Below are 19,027 nucleotides of genomic sequence, written 5' to 3' on the forward strand. Positions count from 1 at the left end.
GGATCGTGTAGGTGCCCAATTATGCCAGTTTGGATTCATTTTCAGTATACAGGCCTTAGTATCATCCTGCAGTAACAGTAGCCATTATGTGTCCAAAAACTGCATGGATTCAACTTAAGTCCTCCTGCACAATTAATGTTAGCATGGACTTGTTTTTGTGGTATTGTCATAAAGATGCTTAGGCCTGCATGACAATCCTGCTCTTCTCTCAAAATATACCAGCCATTGGAGATATGCCAACAAAAACCCATGTTAGAGATGACATCAGGGAAGAGGACAGAGCTTAATTTTAGACTAAAGAACATTTTTTCCTCTTGATCTCTTACTCTGCTTGATATGGGTCATTTAACCTTTTCCTGCATGCACAGCTCACTGTTGTCTCTTGAAAACCTGTCGATTGATTTGTCCATAGGGAATCGCATAATGCTGAAATTTGTGTTTTCTGTTTCTCCTCTCTTTCAATGCAGAATCAGAGTCCCCCTCAGCTGTCTTTTGAATGCTCAACATTGGCACTTAATTTAAACAGAATTTGATCATTCTTTTCAATTATTTACATTGATTTCCAATTGAACTTCTGTTACTCATCTGCCAACAAACTTAAAATTCAGAAATTATATCTTGCTAGAACATCAGATGTGTGTGTGTGAGACAGACACTGAATGAATATGGAGATTACAAGAGAGAACCTTTTTGTTATGAGAGCAGGGAAACCTCCCTCAGGACTTTATCTGGATGTGGTGGAAGGAGATAAGGTAGGGTAGGTTGGATCAATTATCAGCTGCGCCTGAACTTCTGCTGTGACTGGACTGACCTCATCCATGACCAGTGTGTAGCTTCATCTCCCCCAGGGCAGGACATGTCCTGGGTGCTTCCTAGAGCCAAAGGGGACTATGAAGAATACAAAAGGAGGTGCTGCTCTAGGAACTACATGGTGCCAGACCCCCAGCCTATTCGATGGCCACGTCTGGTCCATGTGTTTGAAACACAAGAGCATCAGAACAGGGACAGTGCCTGCTTCAGAAATCCGTGATTACGGTATTAGGGGAAAAGGCCTCTTATTTATTTACTTAGTTTTTTTCCATAAATCCCATACAGAGACTAAAACCAGCAATGACTGTGATGCACTCAGTAACATCTGTGAACTCAAAGTCTCCTTTAGTTTATTTCATCTATTGCCTGAAAGCCATTACACACAGCAGCAGTTGTACTGGGTGCCATGTTTCTTTGTCTTATGACCAGAGTGTGTGTGTTCTTCCAAAAAAAAGAGCACTGCAGTGGGATTAGGGGACTGTGATTATTTAAAGAGTATGGTGTTGACCAGTGGTCTAATCAGCAAAGGTTCAGTGACTTGACTACTGTAGAAACAGGTATTGCTGATCTGGATTCCGTTCTAACAACAGTGCCTACTCATGTTATTAACCCTGTTTCAAAGAATAAATGTATTTGTGGGACGTTATATTAGTGCTTTTTCCAAAGAAAGTCTCTCTCATCTTTTGAAGTGAACGAGCTGGTGGAGGAAGTCAAACACTAAGCAGCTGGATGCCTTCATATAGGGATCCAGCTGTGCTGGATATATGAAGAAGGTTGGAAACAAAGTAACTTAAGAGTTGCATGGACAAACTATTTGGTCGTGTCCATTTTCACATTATTCAGTCATTTAATTATTATTATTGCAGAAATACTGATCAGTGCAACTTTGAGCCTGTAATCTGGAAAGCTCTCAGTAAAGTGTATAGTGGGAATAATAGCTTGAGTTTTACAGGGCTGAGAGGATTTTAATTCATAATACAGTACCGGTATATAATCACAGCAACTTACCAGTAATGATACTGTTACCTTTTACTTTATGGTTAGAAAGTTAAAATTGATCAGCTTTTATGTTGGCATATACAAGTTTTGAATATGAAAGAGAACATGGTTTATCAGTCATGCAGAATTCCTAGACCTGAGATCCATGCAAGTTTAGATATTTCTTATGGTTAGTGCACATTAGTTCCTTTAGTCCTTGTTACAGGTTTTTCCACATGATTGGGAGAACATTTCTAAGGTAGAGACATATCTACATATAATATTCAGCTTTTATAATTTTCCTTTTTAAATCTTTTTCTCTCTCTGCCAAGTTACAGATTGTCCATTTAGAGTTTAGTCATGACTGAAGAAGTGAAAACTGGTCTTTGACTCTGGTGGGGTTTTTTTTTTCAGCACATGGGACTTTTATGGGACAAATACTCCTGGAACCACACAAGCCCCAGCAGGTTCCATTTGACTCCACCAGTCATTCAGGGCGTCTACACACGTGTACAGTACATTCTTAGGGAAACACCACAGACTCAAGGCAGCAGTGAATCAGGAGAGCTGAAGGCAGGGGAGGCTGAGAAGCTGACATGCCTGCTGGGATTGCCTGAAGAGGAAACAGAGCTTGACATGAGGGGCTCAGTCTTTCTTTGACATTGCTAGTTTTCAGCAGGCTGTTACAAAAACATCTGGATTCAAAGGAGAACCCTTCCTTTCCTTTGCAAAAACCCACGAATACGAGGATCTCCAAACTCCAGAAGCATCTGCAAAAGAAAAGCTGTATTTCCTGGGATCTGACAGAGCTGAAGATTGACAGCTGCGGAGACAGTAATAATTTATAACTTGTTCTAGTTTTTATTTTAGAAAAAAGGAGGTAACCCCAGAAAGTAAAATCTGACAAAGAATAAAGTGATTTGTTTCACAAGTCAAATTGTGATTCCAGACTACATGGATATTATTTTCTGGTCCTCTGTCCAATATATTCTTCTTTAAACATGTCAAACAGGATTGTGTTTGTCTTCTCACAGTCTGTGAGACAATCTGAACTTGACAGAGTTCAACACCACTCACAACAAGCACATCAGCACATGTGGAGGGCAATCTGGCCAAGCAAACGACAAATTCACATATCCTTTAGTGATAACGAAGAAGTCATAAATCCTGGTAGAGACACACACACATATACACTCAGTGTGTTTCTCTCCTCCACACAAGGACTATAAAAGACGTTAATTTTCAAAACTGTTCTCTGCCTGGGCATGCTAGGGGCTGAAAATTCAGTGTACTTGTACTTCCTGTTGCAGGCGATGCTGACCCCTCTGGTGAATGCTTCAAGAGCATGATTCAGACAGCAGTTGTCCCAGTAAAGGTAACCAGTTAGAAAACGCTTATGTTCCTTAATTCACATCTACAAAGACCACTCATAATGTAGTTCTGACCGTAATTATGGCAAGTTGGCATCTAGTTTACAGGTGTCTGCATAAACTGCCTCACACATTGCAATTTGAAACTCATAATGAAAAAATGCTGTGTGTTGTACCTTTGTTGGTTACTTGTTTTATCAGAATTTTTTGGAATTGTCTCCATGTTCAGTGATGTGGGTTGCTGCCATATATCAGATGCATTCAAAAATGTGTTAATATCAGCATACTCTTTGTGTTGGTGATATGATGAACAATAATGATATATGAAGATGACATAACTCTGTACTTCTGCACATTGAATGATAATTTCCATAAAGAAATTTGAAGAAAGTGTTGTAAACATTTCTTTAAAAGGTGCAGGAAAAGCCTCTATGCGTAACGCAGCTTTTCACCAAAAGCTGAATTAACAGAAGATATATTTTTTGCGCACAATTTGTATCTGTTGCCTTTTGTATCATTTAAAGCCACTAAGTGTAAAATCTATTTGTGGTTATAGCACCTCTTAAATAAATCAGCTGCCCTGAGGTCTTGTTTGTAGAACAAAATGTAGAAAAATGAGTCACATATGGATATTATTGATAATTGATACTAACAAAGGGCATGTTCACATTTTTTAAATTGTAAATTTCAGTACTTTAGTAAATAACAGTGAATTCCACTCTTTCTTAATGGCTAATTGGCACTTCATTTTTGTTTTTTTAACCTAATATTGCAGTTCTTATATAGTGACATTTGTCCTGCCTGTGTAACTGCTGATGTTGCTGCTGTACGTAGGATGCACAGCCTACCAGGCAAGTTTGTATGGGGGCCCTCCTCGCACCAGGAATCAAGGGGTGACCCAGCACTACATTCATCTTGGGGAGGAGCAACCATCCTGAGTGGGTTCCCTCTGCTGCTCCCTAACTTTCTCTCTGACGTGGATGTGACACCCACCTCAGCAGAGCCATCTGTCACCCTTAACTACAAACCTGCACCACGACCTTACTCTTACTTGCTCTGAATGAACTACACAAAGGAAATATATCAAAGAAGCTGGGCTGGGAAGAAGTCTACACCATCACTTCTCATATAGAGGGTGTTTAGGTAAAGAATGGGGCCTTCTGTCAGCCATATTTTATATCCACACTGTTAGAAACAGAGTCAGAGAACAGCTTTTCCAGTTACCACTGAACCATTGTCACAAAACAAAATAGCTTTTTTACTATTTTAATACATTGATTCAATCATTACGGATGCATTTTATATTCATTTTATGTTGCACAAATCCAGCTACTGGCTATATAATTTATTAATGGAGGGGTAGAAGTGCTTTAGATATTAACATCTGATTTAGTATTGCAGCTGATGGTAATTAGCCAGCGCACAGGTAACCATTTTGGGTGAAGTAGTTGCAAATTTTATTACTGCTTAAACTACTTGAACTTAATGCTTGTTATAGGTTTGTTATATAAAACCACATTTGTGTAATATACTAAATATGGGCCTACGTTTCACCTCCAGCTCTGTTTTTTCTCACCTGGTGCTAAATGTAGATTTTATATGAACAGCACAGCTTCATGATGACAGAGGAAATGAGTACCAGTTTACTATAAGCTGTGAAAGGAAAATGATAATTAGCTTCTCATTTGCATATTTCTAGTTTTCTCTGGGTTTTAATCGCTTCTTTAATCTACACGGGAGGCTTTATTGGAATTCATTATTGGAATTTATTTTTGTTTTAACTTATTTCATTAGTTTCCCTTCAGGGATTAATAAAGTTTATCTCACAGATTTACAGTAGTACATACTGTATTAGCTCCCGAGGTTAGCTGTAATTTTTGCAGTTTTTAGTCTTAAACTTTCGTCCCTTTCTGTCAGATTTTCTTCACTATCAGCTGCATGGATCCCTCTTTGTGTGAAATATAGTTGGTCAGTAGATGGTTTACTCATAAAAATAGGAAGAAGGTGTCACATACCAGGAAAGGAGTACCAGACATATTTGTAATAGACTGTGACAAGGCTGTGAACTGTGGGTGAAGACTGACTTCAAAGGATCTCAATAAAGAAAGTGTTTTTTGTGACAGTAAAACAGTCAAAGCTTCCCCCACTCCAACTTCTCTTTTTCTATTTTTACACCACAATGTGGCTTTCTAAGCAAGTGCCATTGTCAGGTATTTATGAAACACTTAGAGTGAGATGGCTATAATTGATATGACTGTTATTAGAATTCATCTATGCTTGATATTTGTATAATAAACTATAATCCATACCTCTCACTTGGCAGTGTGTGAAATGATGTGGAGGAGGATTAGCAGGTCTCTGGAGAAATCTCCCACTGAGCTTACTTTACTTTCATGTATTCGCTTTTGTCTGCATGCTGCCAATGGTGCCATCTATGGCAATACAAAAAAAAAAAAAAAAAAACCCTTGAGAGTGCTAATTAAGTGTTTTTTTAAACAAACTGATTTTGATAGAGTGTCTATAGCACATGCTAACTGTGTCACTTTCTCTCCATATTGATGAAAATATTCTCTGAAGATTTTGAGCACCTATCTGTTTTTTTCTTTTTGAGTCAAGTCCTGATTGCTGACAGGTATTTGAAATGGCCCAGTTTGATGTTTTGAATGTGATGTTTTTTATTGCTTTAATTTTCACATTACTGCTATATTCTCTTATCAGCCATTAATAATTGTACCCACCGCATAATGAAGTATCTCTGTGTGCCTGACAGTGTGCTGCCTGCTGCCTAGCAATGCTCCAGACGCCCTTTCAGCAGCAAGGCACACAAGCTCTAATGTTTTTCCACCAGAGGGCAACATGTGTACTGGTATCCACAAACATCCCCTGTCTCTCCCTCACTCTTACAGATGCAAGGCCCTTTTTTTACAGTAAATTTAGTAGTTCTGCGCTATCGTGGTATTGTATGGACACTGAAATACAACTTATTTCACTGGGAACCTTCAGCTTCACTTTTCACTCTTACAGCAGGATTAGACAATGAGATTAAATTTCAGCTTTGTTTCACTGAGATTTCTCCCTAAAGCTGCCAAATTATCTGCTTTTTTTTTTTTTTTTTTGCTTTTGCTGTATTTCTATGCATTAAAAGAAGCTGTATACAGCAACTATAACTTATACACTGCATATCATCCACCTTTAGGGGGCTCTCAAGCTCTGTACAGGCCCTGCTGTCTAGCCAGTACAGATAAATGGCACCTCGTTAATCAAATCTGCATGAGTGCGCTCAGGTTGCCATGGCAATAATTATCAGAGCTGCCTAATTAACTTTCTCAATTGCTTAATGATATACGACCCTCTGAACTCCCTCATTTTTTTCTCTCTAATCTAAGTTGTTGTGTTTTTATTCCTTCATTTTCACTCCCCAATGTTAACCCATGACCGCCAAGATAATAGAAATTATAGGGAAATTAAATTCAGCACCACATCATTTCCTATCAGCCCACGCGTGCCAGGGCTCCAACGAACGTGTGGTGTCAGACTTCACATGCCGCACAAGTGCCCACTACTGAATGCCAACTCATGTAGTCGGCGTGTGTCTGGCCTGTACAGTGTGTGACTTGCATACTTTGTCTTCTGCTGTGACCTCGTGTGACAGCTGACTGAAGGTTGGGAGCAGCGATCCTGTCGCCCCTGATCAGCCAGGCGAAACTCTTGAGATACTCTGAGACAGGGGGAATCGTACCTGGTGACACCCACCCTGCCATCCCCTGTCATAGCCAACATCCCACACTGTCTACTGTCTTTCCTTACTGCCTCCTGTCACCCCGCAGCTCCCTCACTGACCGCAGTTCACACTGATCCCAAGTTGTTCTCAGTAGTTTTTGAAATCTTATTGTCAGTTCTGCATGAAAAACATCTGTACCGGGCCAGTTTGGGACTTTTATTCACAAGTTGAGTAGTCTCTAGTCAGTGTTCAACTTTTTTTAAGAGGGATAGTTTCATGTTCTTTTCTGTTTGCTAATACCAAACAGGAAAAAACACTAAATTGTGTAGTTTTTTGTCCTAAAAAGGCAAAACATACTGCTTTCATCCATCTAAGCACCTCATTTGTGCAACTGAGAGAACTCTGCCAGAAATCTGACAGCCTTTATTTGCTTAGCAAAAAACAAGTTTAAAATGATTGAGATTGTGACAAGTCACTTCTTATAGTCATTCAAATAACTGTTGTCTCTAAAAAGCAAAGAAAGTAACACCTAATGCCTAAACCTAAAGTTTGCATCCTGTCTTTTACAAAAAGTCAGTTTCATTTAACTATGGCAACAGTCATTCCCTCTCCCAAATAAAGTAGTTTTAGTTGCCTACATTTAAGATTTTTAAAGGGAATGCCAATAATTCGGTATTACATTTCAGAAGGTTGGAGGACCAGCAAGATACAGATCAAAATCCAAACATCAGAGGCCAAGATCCTGATTTTTAATCCCGTGTATGAGTCATGACCCAGAAACTCTGGCTGCTACCTTTCCCAAAGTGCAGCTTGATATCATCTTTAATTAGATACTCCTTGTGCGAATAGGGATCTCCTCTTAACACCCTAGATGTAACAAAGAGTTTCTGTTCCAAATTTGAGCTTAAAGGCCCAACCCATTCTTATTGTGAAGACATCATTATGATGGTCATTTATTTACTTTTTCATCCAAAATGTAAAAGAAATCCAGCACACAGAAAAAGTCAAAAAACTTAAACAGCCACGACTGCGTGAAAGCTGGGCAAAATCTTTTTACCATTGAAAGCCGTTTTCAGGACTTTCTAAGGTCAGGAATAAGCTTTGAACCTCAGCGTAATTTGTCATTTGGGTTTGAGAACCTGTTTGTAGAATCCCAGACTTGTTCATGTTGCTCCTCCCTGTGAACCCAGTTGTAACGGTCATGTAAAGGCCATGTTTTGCCGAAAAACGCCTGTCCAGACCCATGCATGATTTCTGGGATCAGTGCTAGGTCAGCAGACCGCAAGGCCTGGAAGAGTACAAGTGATTAACTTTCTGCAACCACCATCAGGAAGCTTTATAGGACTGGGTCAAATCAAGTTTTGGCAAAAAAACCTTAGAGCGTGGTTACTACCAATGTCTGCCATATGTCTGGCACCGCCCGCTGACACAGTGTGATACCATTCCTCTTTTATTTCCTGCATAACCTAATTTTACAAAAATCTAATCTTCCTCTTTGCCTTTTTTTGTTTTTGCTCAGAAGAGCTACTCTTGCTTTAATTGTACCTGCCTTTGTTGCTTTAAAGCCAGTGGCATAGGAAAGATTATCTTTATAACACCTCTGCACTGCATCACTATGTATTTTTCCTCTTGTGAGTGGATTTCATGGTTGAGGGTGCAATTTGAAATAGGATTAACAGTAGGTGTCGGGTAGTGTTAGCTAAACCTCTTTATGTCAGGTACAGCAGAGAGAAGTCTGTCACTGCATCTGCTTGAACCCTTTCACCACTGAATGTTGCTTGAGGGGGATTCTTTAAATATAACTAAAACTGTATTTGTATTCATCAAAGGTATGTGAGGCAGGCAGGCTCAACTGAATGTTGTGGTTTTACCTATAAAAAGCAGAAGAATGAATCAACGCATGTAGTGTTAGACAACTTCAATATGTACTGCTGGTATTGGTGTGAAACACAGCCTTTTGTTTTGTGAAAAAAAAAAAAAAAAAAAACCCAAAAAACTCTAAAGCGTTCCATCTCTTTCTTGTCTCAGTGCCACAGTGACATTGGGAGGCCACATGGTTGGCTGCGGCCCAGACCCACAGAGAGGATGCATTCCTGGGATGGCCATCGGCAGTGTGCGAGCTGAGATGCCCAACCCTCCGCTCCCACAGTTTCCGCACACAGCAGTGAGTCCAACTGGAAAAGAACAGTTTCGACAGTCTTATGTAACTGGGGTTGGTTGTAAAGAAAAGGGAGGGAAGGGGGAGGGATTATGGCCTGAAAGAAAAAGAGATGGGAGGTTTTTTAAGGCTGAACATTTAAACAAAGTTGAGTACAGTACCAGTAATTGACTTGCCCAAAGGTAGTTTATAGCCTAACTCAGACACGCAGCCAGGCACCAAGGACATGTAGCAGTATTCAGGTTTTCAGTTTTACAAAAGCACTACAGCAAGTGATTTCAGTCATTTTTCTTTTTTCTTTGGTTGAACATTTGCTAATGAATGACTTGAGCTGCTGTAGTCTTTCAAATTAAGGCTGGAACATGTTTGAACAGTTTTAGCCTTTGTCACAGCTCATTAACACATGTAACTAAAATGTATTCTTAAGGCTTAAAGCTACGCTAATCAGAATTTCTGTATTAACAATATGTCTAATGACTATGTGTAATGTGAAAGGTATTATCACCTGGTTCAGCACCACCCAGCTCTGTGGACTGTGTAGTGTCTTTTAGCTCAGTGTTTTGGCTTCACTGGCCACAGCTTTACTGTTTTGTTCAGTCTCTTACTCTCGTCAAGCTCAACAAGAAACTGTTTTTAGCAAAAAAAAAAAAAAAAAAAGAAAAAAAAGTTCTGTTAAAACTACTATATACCACCTGCAAGGCACCAAATTTCACCATAATTTCAGATGTATGTGAAACCTAAGAGGCCAAAAGCATTAAAAGTTGAAATCTGAAAGCTGATAGTTTGACTGATATCTGACATGTGTGTAAAGAGGCAACTGATTATAAACACCTTCACCATAAACCTTATAATTTGTCAGTGTTGTGTATACAGTATGGTCCTTTGCTTTTTATTTTTCACTGTTTCTATTGTTTTGGGCATTATCTTCATTATACGACTGTATGCATTTGCAGCAACAGTGACAATGGTGGTCAGAGTTGAACATGGACATCACCTGGTCTGATGGAAATTTACTATGAATAGTTTGTAATTTATTATGTAACTTTAGTGTTCATCTTGATTTTCTTTGACAAATGAAAGCTAAGAACCTTGTTTGTCTGGCCAGTCGTGGTTTTTGACTTTTTTCCAGCGAGCTGCTGTGTTGACAGGCCTTAAAACTCACCTTGGTGAGTCCACTGTTGCTATTACCAATAATGATGAGCAAAACAGTAAAGATTATACCTAAACTACTAAACAGAACTAAAGTATTCTGCTGAAAGCTTCTGGTTCAAGTAGCCTGAAGGACATGTAAAATGCCTTATTTCATTTGTATGGGGTTTGCAAGACATTTATAGTTGAAACTCAGGTTTAGCATTAAATGAAGTGAAGCAGGTGAGTCAGAAACTCGGTGTGCATTCATCTATTTCTTGCTTCATTATGAGCACAGAGGAGCACATCCCAGCTTCCCTGACTGGAGGCATTGGTGGCAGCAGTCAGTGTTACTCAACAGTTGAAAGCCTCAGGGTTTCCCAAGGCAGGGAGTGGCATCCCCCTCTGCTGGTAAACACATCAATAATCCTGCAAGTTGACTGACTGGCTTACTGGATAAGGCATGAAAATGAAGGAGGAAGACCTGTGGAGAAGTGGCAATTAGCATTCAGTCTAAGGTATACATTGCCTTGGCATAGTGATGTGGGGTTAAAATAGGAGGGTAAACCCAGAGCCTCGGCTGGGCGATCAACATAATGCCGGCAACTACCAAGAGAAAAGAAACACCAATAAATTTCTCAGACAGGACTGAACTCTTCTCTTTGATTTACCACCCTTCATGTAATTTTACAATTGACTCTCCATTGCTTACAGTACAATTAAAGGAAGTCTGAGGCATCTCAGAAAATACACTTCTCTTAAATTTCACACTAAGGGTCCAGTATCATCAGGTATGTGTTTAGACTAACTGTTTATATGTCTGTCTGAAATGTCACTGTTGGAAGTAAAGAAAATCTCTTCAAATAACCCCAGAGCTTCACTTTTTAATGGAGATTCAAAACTATAAAACAAGACATTTTAGTTCATGCATCTACAAGTCTCCATATGTAAATGAGAAAGTAGGTCATGTCAGTGCCTCACAAAACAACCCATGCGAGCTCTTTTTGATCTTTCACTTTTATGGTAAACGCAGCATTAGCTGGTTTTTTTTTTTGTCACCCGGGGACCGTGGAACAGGGTTGGAATTTAGGTTCACTATAAATAACAGAATTGAGCAAATACGTCTCTGCTTAAGAATCTACAGACCTGTACCAGCAATAGCAGGTTTTGGCATCATCCACCTAATGGTACTGTGACAATGTGACAGTAGCAGGTTGCTAACTTTGTGAGAAAGGTAAGACTGAACCAAAACTCCAAAGTTGAAGGGCCATAAATAAAAGATGATAAAAACCCCACATAAAGCTGATGGGAACTGAAAAGTTGGATGATAATGCTCTTATGCACTTACTACCATGTGCAACCCCTTTCACACTACAGTCAATCATCTGATCCTGTTGGCTTATTTTCAAAAAAATCATCACCATTGTGAAAAGAAACCAAAGTAAAATTTCTTTGCTCATTCAGACCTGCACCCCGACTGCCAGTTTTATGACCGTATGACAGTGTCACACTATCTGGCTATTCTAGTCAGTCATTATATGTGTGACCACAAGTTGCTTGTTCAGTAAATATAGACTTGTGTTTTAAACATTAGACGAAACAACCAGGCTATTGTATTTTTCTTCTTCTAGTGAATCTCATGTAACTAAGAGAGCTTTGGGGCATTTTATTTCATTTTTAACTGGCACACTGTATATGCTAGCAGCTTCCATCTGCTTCCAGTTTTTCTGCTAAGCTAAGCTAATACATCCTGGACCTGCCGTATGTCTGTTAATCTGTCAAATAATTGCTGGAAGTGAAATCCTCTTGTATAAATATGTTTCTTGAAAGAGCTGAATATTCAGTCTCGTCTTGTAATCACTTCTTTTGCACAAACGCTTTTTGGTCTTTTTGACAAATCCGCTCCCCCCTGGATGAAACCATGTAATTCTCTGTCTGCCTCATGTCATGTCCAGCCGTGTGACTCATGTTGCTCGTGTTTACGCTGAGATGGTACATCACCTAGTCGTGATGACAAGGACTTTGCTATAAGCCACAGCTGAACACCCTATATCCACCCCGCTGGCACAGCTTCAGTGTTTTCATTCCATATGATAGGAGTCACACCACATTCCTCTTACAACTTCACTGTGGTGCATAAAAATCTCCTCTTGAAACCGCAGAGCCATGTGTTTTGAATTTTCCCTCTGTTTGTTCCCATTTTCAGCATCTCCTTTTACTTCTGCTCTCTCTCTCTCTCTCTCTCTCTCACACACACACACACACACATGCATGCACACACACAAACACTGATCGCTCACTCTCTTCATGTTGATAGGCCCATTTAGTCCTCATGAAAGCATTCCATTTAGGTGCATTTAAGGTTATGGTTGTCACTGACAACCGGCTGTCAGAGAGTGGCAGCCTCTAGCAATGCTGGGGGTTTCCAGAGGAGCTTACAGCACACAGCGGGCATTGATGGGGCCTGCTTTATGGACTCAGACCCACCAAAGGCAATGGTGTGTGACAAAGACAGCGAAGGGAGTCTGTAGTTTGATTCTTTGACCCTGTGAGCTTAAATCATGATGGTGCGATATTTTGTGCTTTGTGGACGACAAGAATCACCCCAGAGGATAATTAGTCATATTTGATTTTAGTTTATTGCACAGTTCAGAAAGAAGAGACAACAATGAAATTAAAATACGCTGTGTGGCCACATTAAGTGGACTGGGGAGAGAGCTACCAATTTTGCAAGATCTTTTTCAAGCACACAGAAACAATTTAAGAAACTCAAGTGGAACAAGCTTCAGTAGAGGAACCTGTTCTTTAGCAGTACAGTTGTTTTTGGAACCATTAGCGCTTTTGATAACTAAGCTTCCATTGGGGCAGAGCCTGCAATGCTGCACATTGCTCACGGCTCAGACCCTAACCTTGCAGCCGCCACGACATGTATGTGTGCAGCTGCAGAATCCTTCGAACCATGTGGTCAACACTGAGCAACAAAGGGACTGTATTTTTATAAAATAATTCATTAATTATTGATATACCTTTGTTTGTGATACTGCATGGGACAACTTCATATCTCATTATATAATTTTTCTAGTCTTTTCGACCTAGCTGCCATGTGCAGATAGAAAGCAAGAATCTTAAAAATGTTGGCACTGGATTTAGAACAAACAAAAAAGGGTATGTGAATGTATCTGGGGGTTTTTGCACAGTTGTCCAATATTGATTTTCTTGTCAAAAACTGTGCATGTTGCTGGTATTTTATAAACTAACATCTATTTTTTCAACTTTAGGACCAATTTTAAACACTCAAAAGCAATTCTACCACAGAAATGTATTCCTAGTCTGAAGAAGGCTAAGAAACAGCATATACACATCACAAAAGCAGAAATAAACATTATAAATGGCATAAAAATATTGCTGTATCATATGAAGCTGTTGGCTGCTTTGTTAGACTACACTGAATATAAATGGCATATATAACCTTCATAAGGATTTACAAATACCTGGAGGGTCTTGCCTTTGGAGTTGCCTAAAAACACAACCAGCCAGAATTTCATTAAAATATTAAAAAGCAAAAAGTTTCTTTAAAGAAAGTACTATTAATCTGACTGGCAACCCATTGTTTAGGTTGTTAAAAGAGCAATATAAAAGCATTCAAATAAAGCTTATATTTAGATTGTGGTGACTGTTACCAAACAAATGGGATAAAATATGATGATAAGCTACAAGGATGCAATAAAAATTTCTTTGCTTATGCTCTAAATAAATTACTGCCTTTGGAAATTGTATTGTTGGGAATATCACCCCCACCACACACACACAAATACAAACACCCTCCTCCACTGGAAACCTGTTCTAGAGGGAGTGACTTGATCCAGGCGGCGTCCAATTATATGGAAGCAGCACTTATTCCACTTTATTCCGGGCTACAGTTAAGTGGCTTGAAGCCTTCAGAGACACACAGGCTTGTAGTATAAAGGCAGAGCAATAGGCAGAGACGGTACCCATGTGACATCTGAACGAAAGGCTGAAGACAAAGGTAGAAATCTCTACTATACCAAATAACGCGCCTGCAGCGCGCACAGAGGAGGCTCCAAATTAAATCCGTGAGGGGCTTTTTTCTCGTCTGGAAATTCACGGCTTCATATAAATGATTCATGAGAGCCTGTTTCTATTTCTAAGGGAATAATTGCGCTCGCCGTGAGTTTCAGCTGAAGCCGGTCACCAGCCTATCTGCAGAAAGACAGTAGTAAGAGCTTGTGATACGAGCCTGGAGACAATTCTAAAGTCAGTCAATTCGGGGAGTTTGCTAAGCGTTACTTTCAAGCTGCACTGGACCTCATCTGTCAGAAGGATCAACTGTTGCTGCAGCCGGAGCGAACATAGAGACATTCTCCAAGTGTGTCTGGTTTTCATAATGGATGTTTGACCGTGACTTGGTCCTGCATGCAGCCACACAGCCTGTGTATTGCAATTAACATGGAAAAGAGACTGATACTGTTGTTGATGCCTCGGATACACCTTTATCTGTCCTGATGTGATGCCACATTGTTGCGCTGAGGAGAATGATAATATCCCACACCTCTGCCGGCTTTTTCATACTGGTTGATTATCAGTGTGTGTGAAACAATAAAATTTGATTCTTTTTTTGTTTATACAAAGGACCAGTTTGGGCATTTTCACTCCCTGGCAGACATCAAAACTGACAGGCTTTTTGTTATAGTGACCTTGCCCGGTTTTGACATCTATTCAGCGCCGGATCATCATGCTGATGATGATGGAGAACAGCGGCATGGATGCGCATCAGGTTGATATTGATTCGGAATTTGAGCCCCACAGCCGGTCGCGGACGTGCACCTGGCCGCTGCCGTGTCCGGAGGATTTCCCCGGGGGAGAAGAGGCGAGTCGGGGTCTGGCCCTGGCTTCGGTCAAAGTGGAGCAGTACAACGTTCCCGCATGCCGAGGCGAAAGAAAAGGCGGTGCACCAGCTGAGATCAAGCATCCAGCCGGCGCCCCGGCCCCGGTCGTGGCCGCTCCTGCCTGTATGTCCGGGGCTGCGCTCGACGTGGCCGGCCAGCTGCGCAAAGCGAAGTCCTCTCGGCGGAACGCATGGGGAAACCTGTCGTATGCAGATCTTATCACCCGTGCCATCGAGAGCGCCCCGGAGAAGAGACTCACCCTTTCCCAAATTTATGACTGGATGGTTCGCTTTGTTCCATATTTCAAGGATAAAGGCGACAGCAACAGTTCTGCCGGATGGAAGGTAGGCCACATGAAAGGTTTTAGTGGAGAAGCTACACTATATTTAGTCTCAGTCTGTGTCTGCAACATAACTCGTTTTCTGCATATTTGAAAACCACGTAATTGGCCCTTGGTTCCAGCAATTTATGTCAGTGGCGTGTCCCCATGTCACTCCACAGTACAGCGTGTGGAAAGGGGCGGTGAGCATGACTGGATAAGGTTTCACTGGGTTCACCTTATTTAAGGGTTGCAGCCGGTGCAAATAGGAAAAGCCACGCGGAAACGAGGTCCCCCTCTTCACCTCTCCCTTTGGACAGGCAACTATTACGCGTAGTGACGCATTCGTAACGCGTTTTGAAGCCTATATGTCTCTGCTTTATCAGGCCACACAAGGGATAAAGTGTACCTCCAGTCCGATTTACAGCTCTTCGGCTGGAGCGTCACCCATGCCGCCGGTTGGGTGTTCGGGATGAACCGTTTGGGGCCACCCCGCCCCCTCCTATCCACTGCGCGCACGTTGAATTACGCACAGGCTGTGCGAAAGCAGGGCACACAGCGAGGGGTTTAAAACGACAACAAGACAAGATGACATGAGGGTGTCACAGCAAACAGATGTAACCGCAGATTAGCCCTTAAATTCAAATTAATATGAGGTTAATCTGGTTGCTGTAATCTACTTAAATTTGTGGGGATTAATGGTCTTTTGTTTCCAAGCCCTACACTGTAGCGTCCCCTCATGTTGTTCTTTAGTTTGATAGTTCAGAAGTTTTTCTGCCATGTGCACTTTCTTTGAACGTTTCAGCAAATTTAAAGGAAGATTAATATTTGAATTCAGCTCTGCTGTTTAGAGTTTTAGTTCAGGAAATACATCAATGTACTGCATGTTCCAATATCTGCCACTTCTCTACTGTATATGATCTCCTGGTATTAAATGTCCCATTAAACACATTAATGAAGACCTCCCACCCTGGGCTCTACTTCAAATTCAAACAAAGGGACACAGCATTTGAAAAAGACTCTTTTGGAAAGAAAAAGAAAAAAGAAATTGGATCTGAAAATCTGGATTCCTGATTAACACTGGAGTTAACAGGAAGTTCTTGTTTCATTTGACAGCAAGCCTTAACCATTTACTATCACTGCTCTATCAGGCTGCTTTACAAGGAGATCCACATTCAATATAAATAATGATCTTAAAAATGGTCAGGAAACTTAGTTAACTTTGGTTTACTCAGTATTTGCTTGTATAAAGTTGGCAGACTCACCAGAGAGAGGTCACAGAAAAAATAGACAAATTTAAAGCAGCAGAGGCTGAGTTATCCTGATTTGTCATGCCAAGTCTGGGTTGATATTCAGAAATGCTAGATCCTACATTTCCCATAATGCAACAACAATAACAAAAAAACTTTAACAAACCTTTCCTGCTCAGATTTTTAAACCACATGCTTCCAGTTTCTAACATAGACTACACATACACTGTTTTAAATCTAGAGCTCAAACGGAGACAACTGTGCTGACAGCACCAGGGTTTTTTTTTTCAAACTTTAAAGCCTCCTCCAGAGCCACAGAAAACATTACAAAACTTTTTTTAATGGCTACACAATACTTCTTGTGATGAGTAAACTGAACTTAATGTCTAAACTAGTTGGTGTACCACTTTAAGACTCTTCTGATGGTTTTTAAGTTTTACTTTGCTTTCCTGTTCTGAAACAGCCACGTGATATATTCTAGTAAGAATACTGTAGAAGGGGAAGCACAAATTGTAATGGGATTAATAGGCATTTTACAGCATTGGACTGTTTGTTATTGAATTTGTGTGAAATCCTCTGACTGCTTCTCCTCTTGTGTTATCACAACCTTACACACTTTTTTTGCCCTCACACTTGTATGGCGCTTTCCTCTCCCTAATAGGACTCTATACCGGCCTCCAGTTGAGCAGTATTAAGACACAGAATAATCTCAATAAAATCACAATTTAATTTAGGTTGGAGCAGACCAGCAACAACCTCTATCCAATCTTTATGGTATGGTAGGGTTTTAAAATTGAATTTAAAGTGGGGCTTAATTCCTAGGGTCATGTTTGTGCTGCCCAGGAATCCCCAGCTTGATGCCTGATTCTGTTCCAGCTTTGCATGGAGGTTTTGATAGGCCAGCTTTGGCAAGGAAGCTGATTGGTGGAGAGAGGCTTCAAGGCAAGACCAAAAACAACTTGATTCAATCATAATAACACTCCTCAAAAAACAAACGAAAAAAGCACAAAAAAGAGAGACAGAGTTAGAGACACATGCACGCACATGTTAGACAATAGCAGTTGGCAGTAATGTTAATGAAATTTGAAGCATAGAGGTACAGAATCACACAAATACACGCACTTGTGTACTGTACAATATATATACTCCCTGTATGTTTCTGCTCAGATTGAAAAGCTAGGAAGATGTGTGTCTGTGTGTGTGTGTGCATGCGCTTATTGGGGTGGGGGGTGGGGGGGTAGAGGCTGTATATGGATGGATGGCTGGAGGAGTGGGAGGGAAATAAGATCCAGTCAGTCTTGCTATTAAAAGCAGTCTTTAAGAGCTGTTGTGTAATCCTGTCTGAGAGCTGCTGCTCAGTTCAGCTGCTGGGCTCTTTGTCTTCATCTGGGCCAGCAGCTTCTCCAGCCTCTTAATACCACACACATACACACAATGTACACATACACTGCTGAGGTGTCTCTCACTTGTTTAAGTTTTCAACACTGAGGCTTTAGTAGTGGATTGGATTTCTTCCATAGGTTCACATACTGCTTGTCTCCAGAAGTAGTGTATGGATTTCTAAAACTGTGGTCACACACACACTTACAGTGTTGCTAAAGCATCTGGCAGCAAGGTTACCGTGATGACTATGTATGGATTTCTCTGGCTGTGGTTTGGTAATTGTGGTCAAGTGTTTTGGCCATGTTTGTTATTGCATCTGAAGTGGGAGGCTGTGTTTGGTCATGTGAAATGAGTTCAGTTATGTAGGTGGTCATGGTGGTGGTGATTTGGGGGGGGGGTTATGCGCTCACACACACACACACACACCCAATGTTATGCTCATTTCACAAGTGGCTCTGCGTGGGAATGATGTGCTGAGCTGTGGCCTGTCTGCAGGCTGTACTGTACACAGATTCAGCACCAGCCAGGCAGGCAGAAGCTCGCAGATTCTACCTGGAGGCTTCACAGAGCAGCATGTTAAAGGCACAGTGTGGGTGTATGACTCTTGTAATCAGACTGTGATATAATGAGTATACAGCAGCAGTGCCCATGAGGATCAATTATAAATTGGGAAAAGAATTCATTCCTATGAGTTTTTTGTCTTTAACTTGAACTGTTGCACAGTATTTTTATGTGGTGAGTTTCTATAGGCATCTAAAACCTGAGAGATGGCTGCAGCCAATACAGTAACTAGATTTCTGTCTGGGAAGTGATTTTGTTTAGGCTATGTAACTCCTCATAAGAAATGACTGGAGCTGCATGCCCACATAGATTTCTGGTAAAACAGACCCTCCAGATCCTAAATAAGTATCCAGTTTCAGGTCAGATTTGAGGTGTTTTGTTGTTTTAGGTTTATTTCAAATGTAATGTATGTATGTGTATGTTGAAAGTAAAGTACAGTGCC

General features: G+C 40.7%; 1 protein-coding gene and 1 pseudogene across 1 annotated transcript in view; both read left to right on the forward strand.

Annotated features, from left to right (window-relative positions):
• Window positions 1-890: 890 nt before the first annotated feature.
• LOC113126249 (nuclear inhibitor of protein phosphatase 1-like) lies at window positions 891-4,218 on the forward strand (annotated as a pseudogene).
• Window positions 4,219-14,090: 9,872 nt separating this feature from the next.
• Window positions 14,091-19,027, forward strand: part of foxo6b (forkhead box O6 b) — a 38,261-nt gene continuing 33,324 nt past the window's right edge. Inside the window, exon 1 of the mRNA XM_026299516.2 lies at window positions 14,091-15,416. Coding sequence (XP_026155301.1) covers window positions 14,919-15,416 — 498 coding nt within the window. The 5' untranslated portion in view covers window positions 14,091-14,918. The remainder of the gene's footprint in view (window positions 15,417-19,027) is intronic.

Source organism: Mastacembelus armatus, chromosome 11 (genome assembly GCF_900324485.2).
Source record: "Mastacembelus armatus chromosome 11, fMasArm1.2, whole genome shotgun sequence".
NCBI classification, from domain to species: domain Eukaryota; kingdom Metazoa; phylum Chordata; class Actinopteri; order Synbranchiformes; family Mastacembelidae; genus Mastacembelus; species Mastacembelus armatus.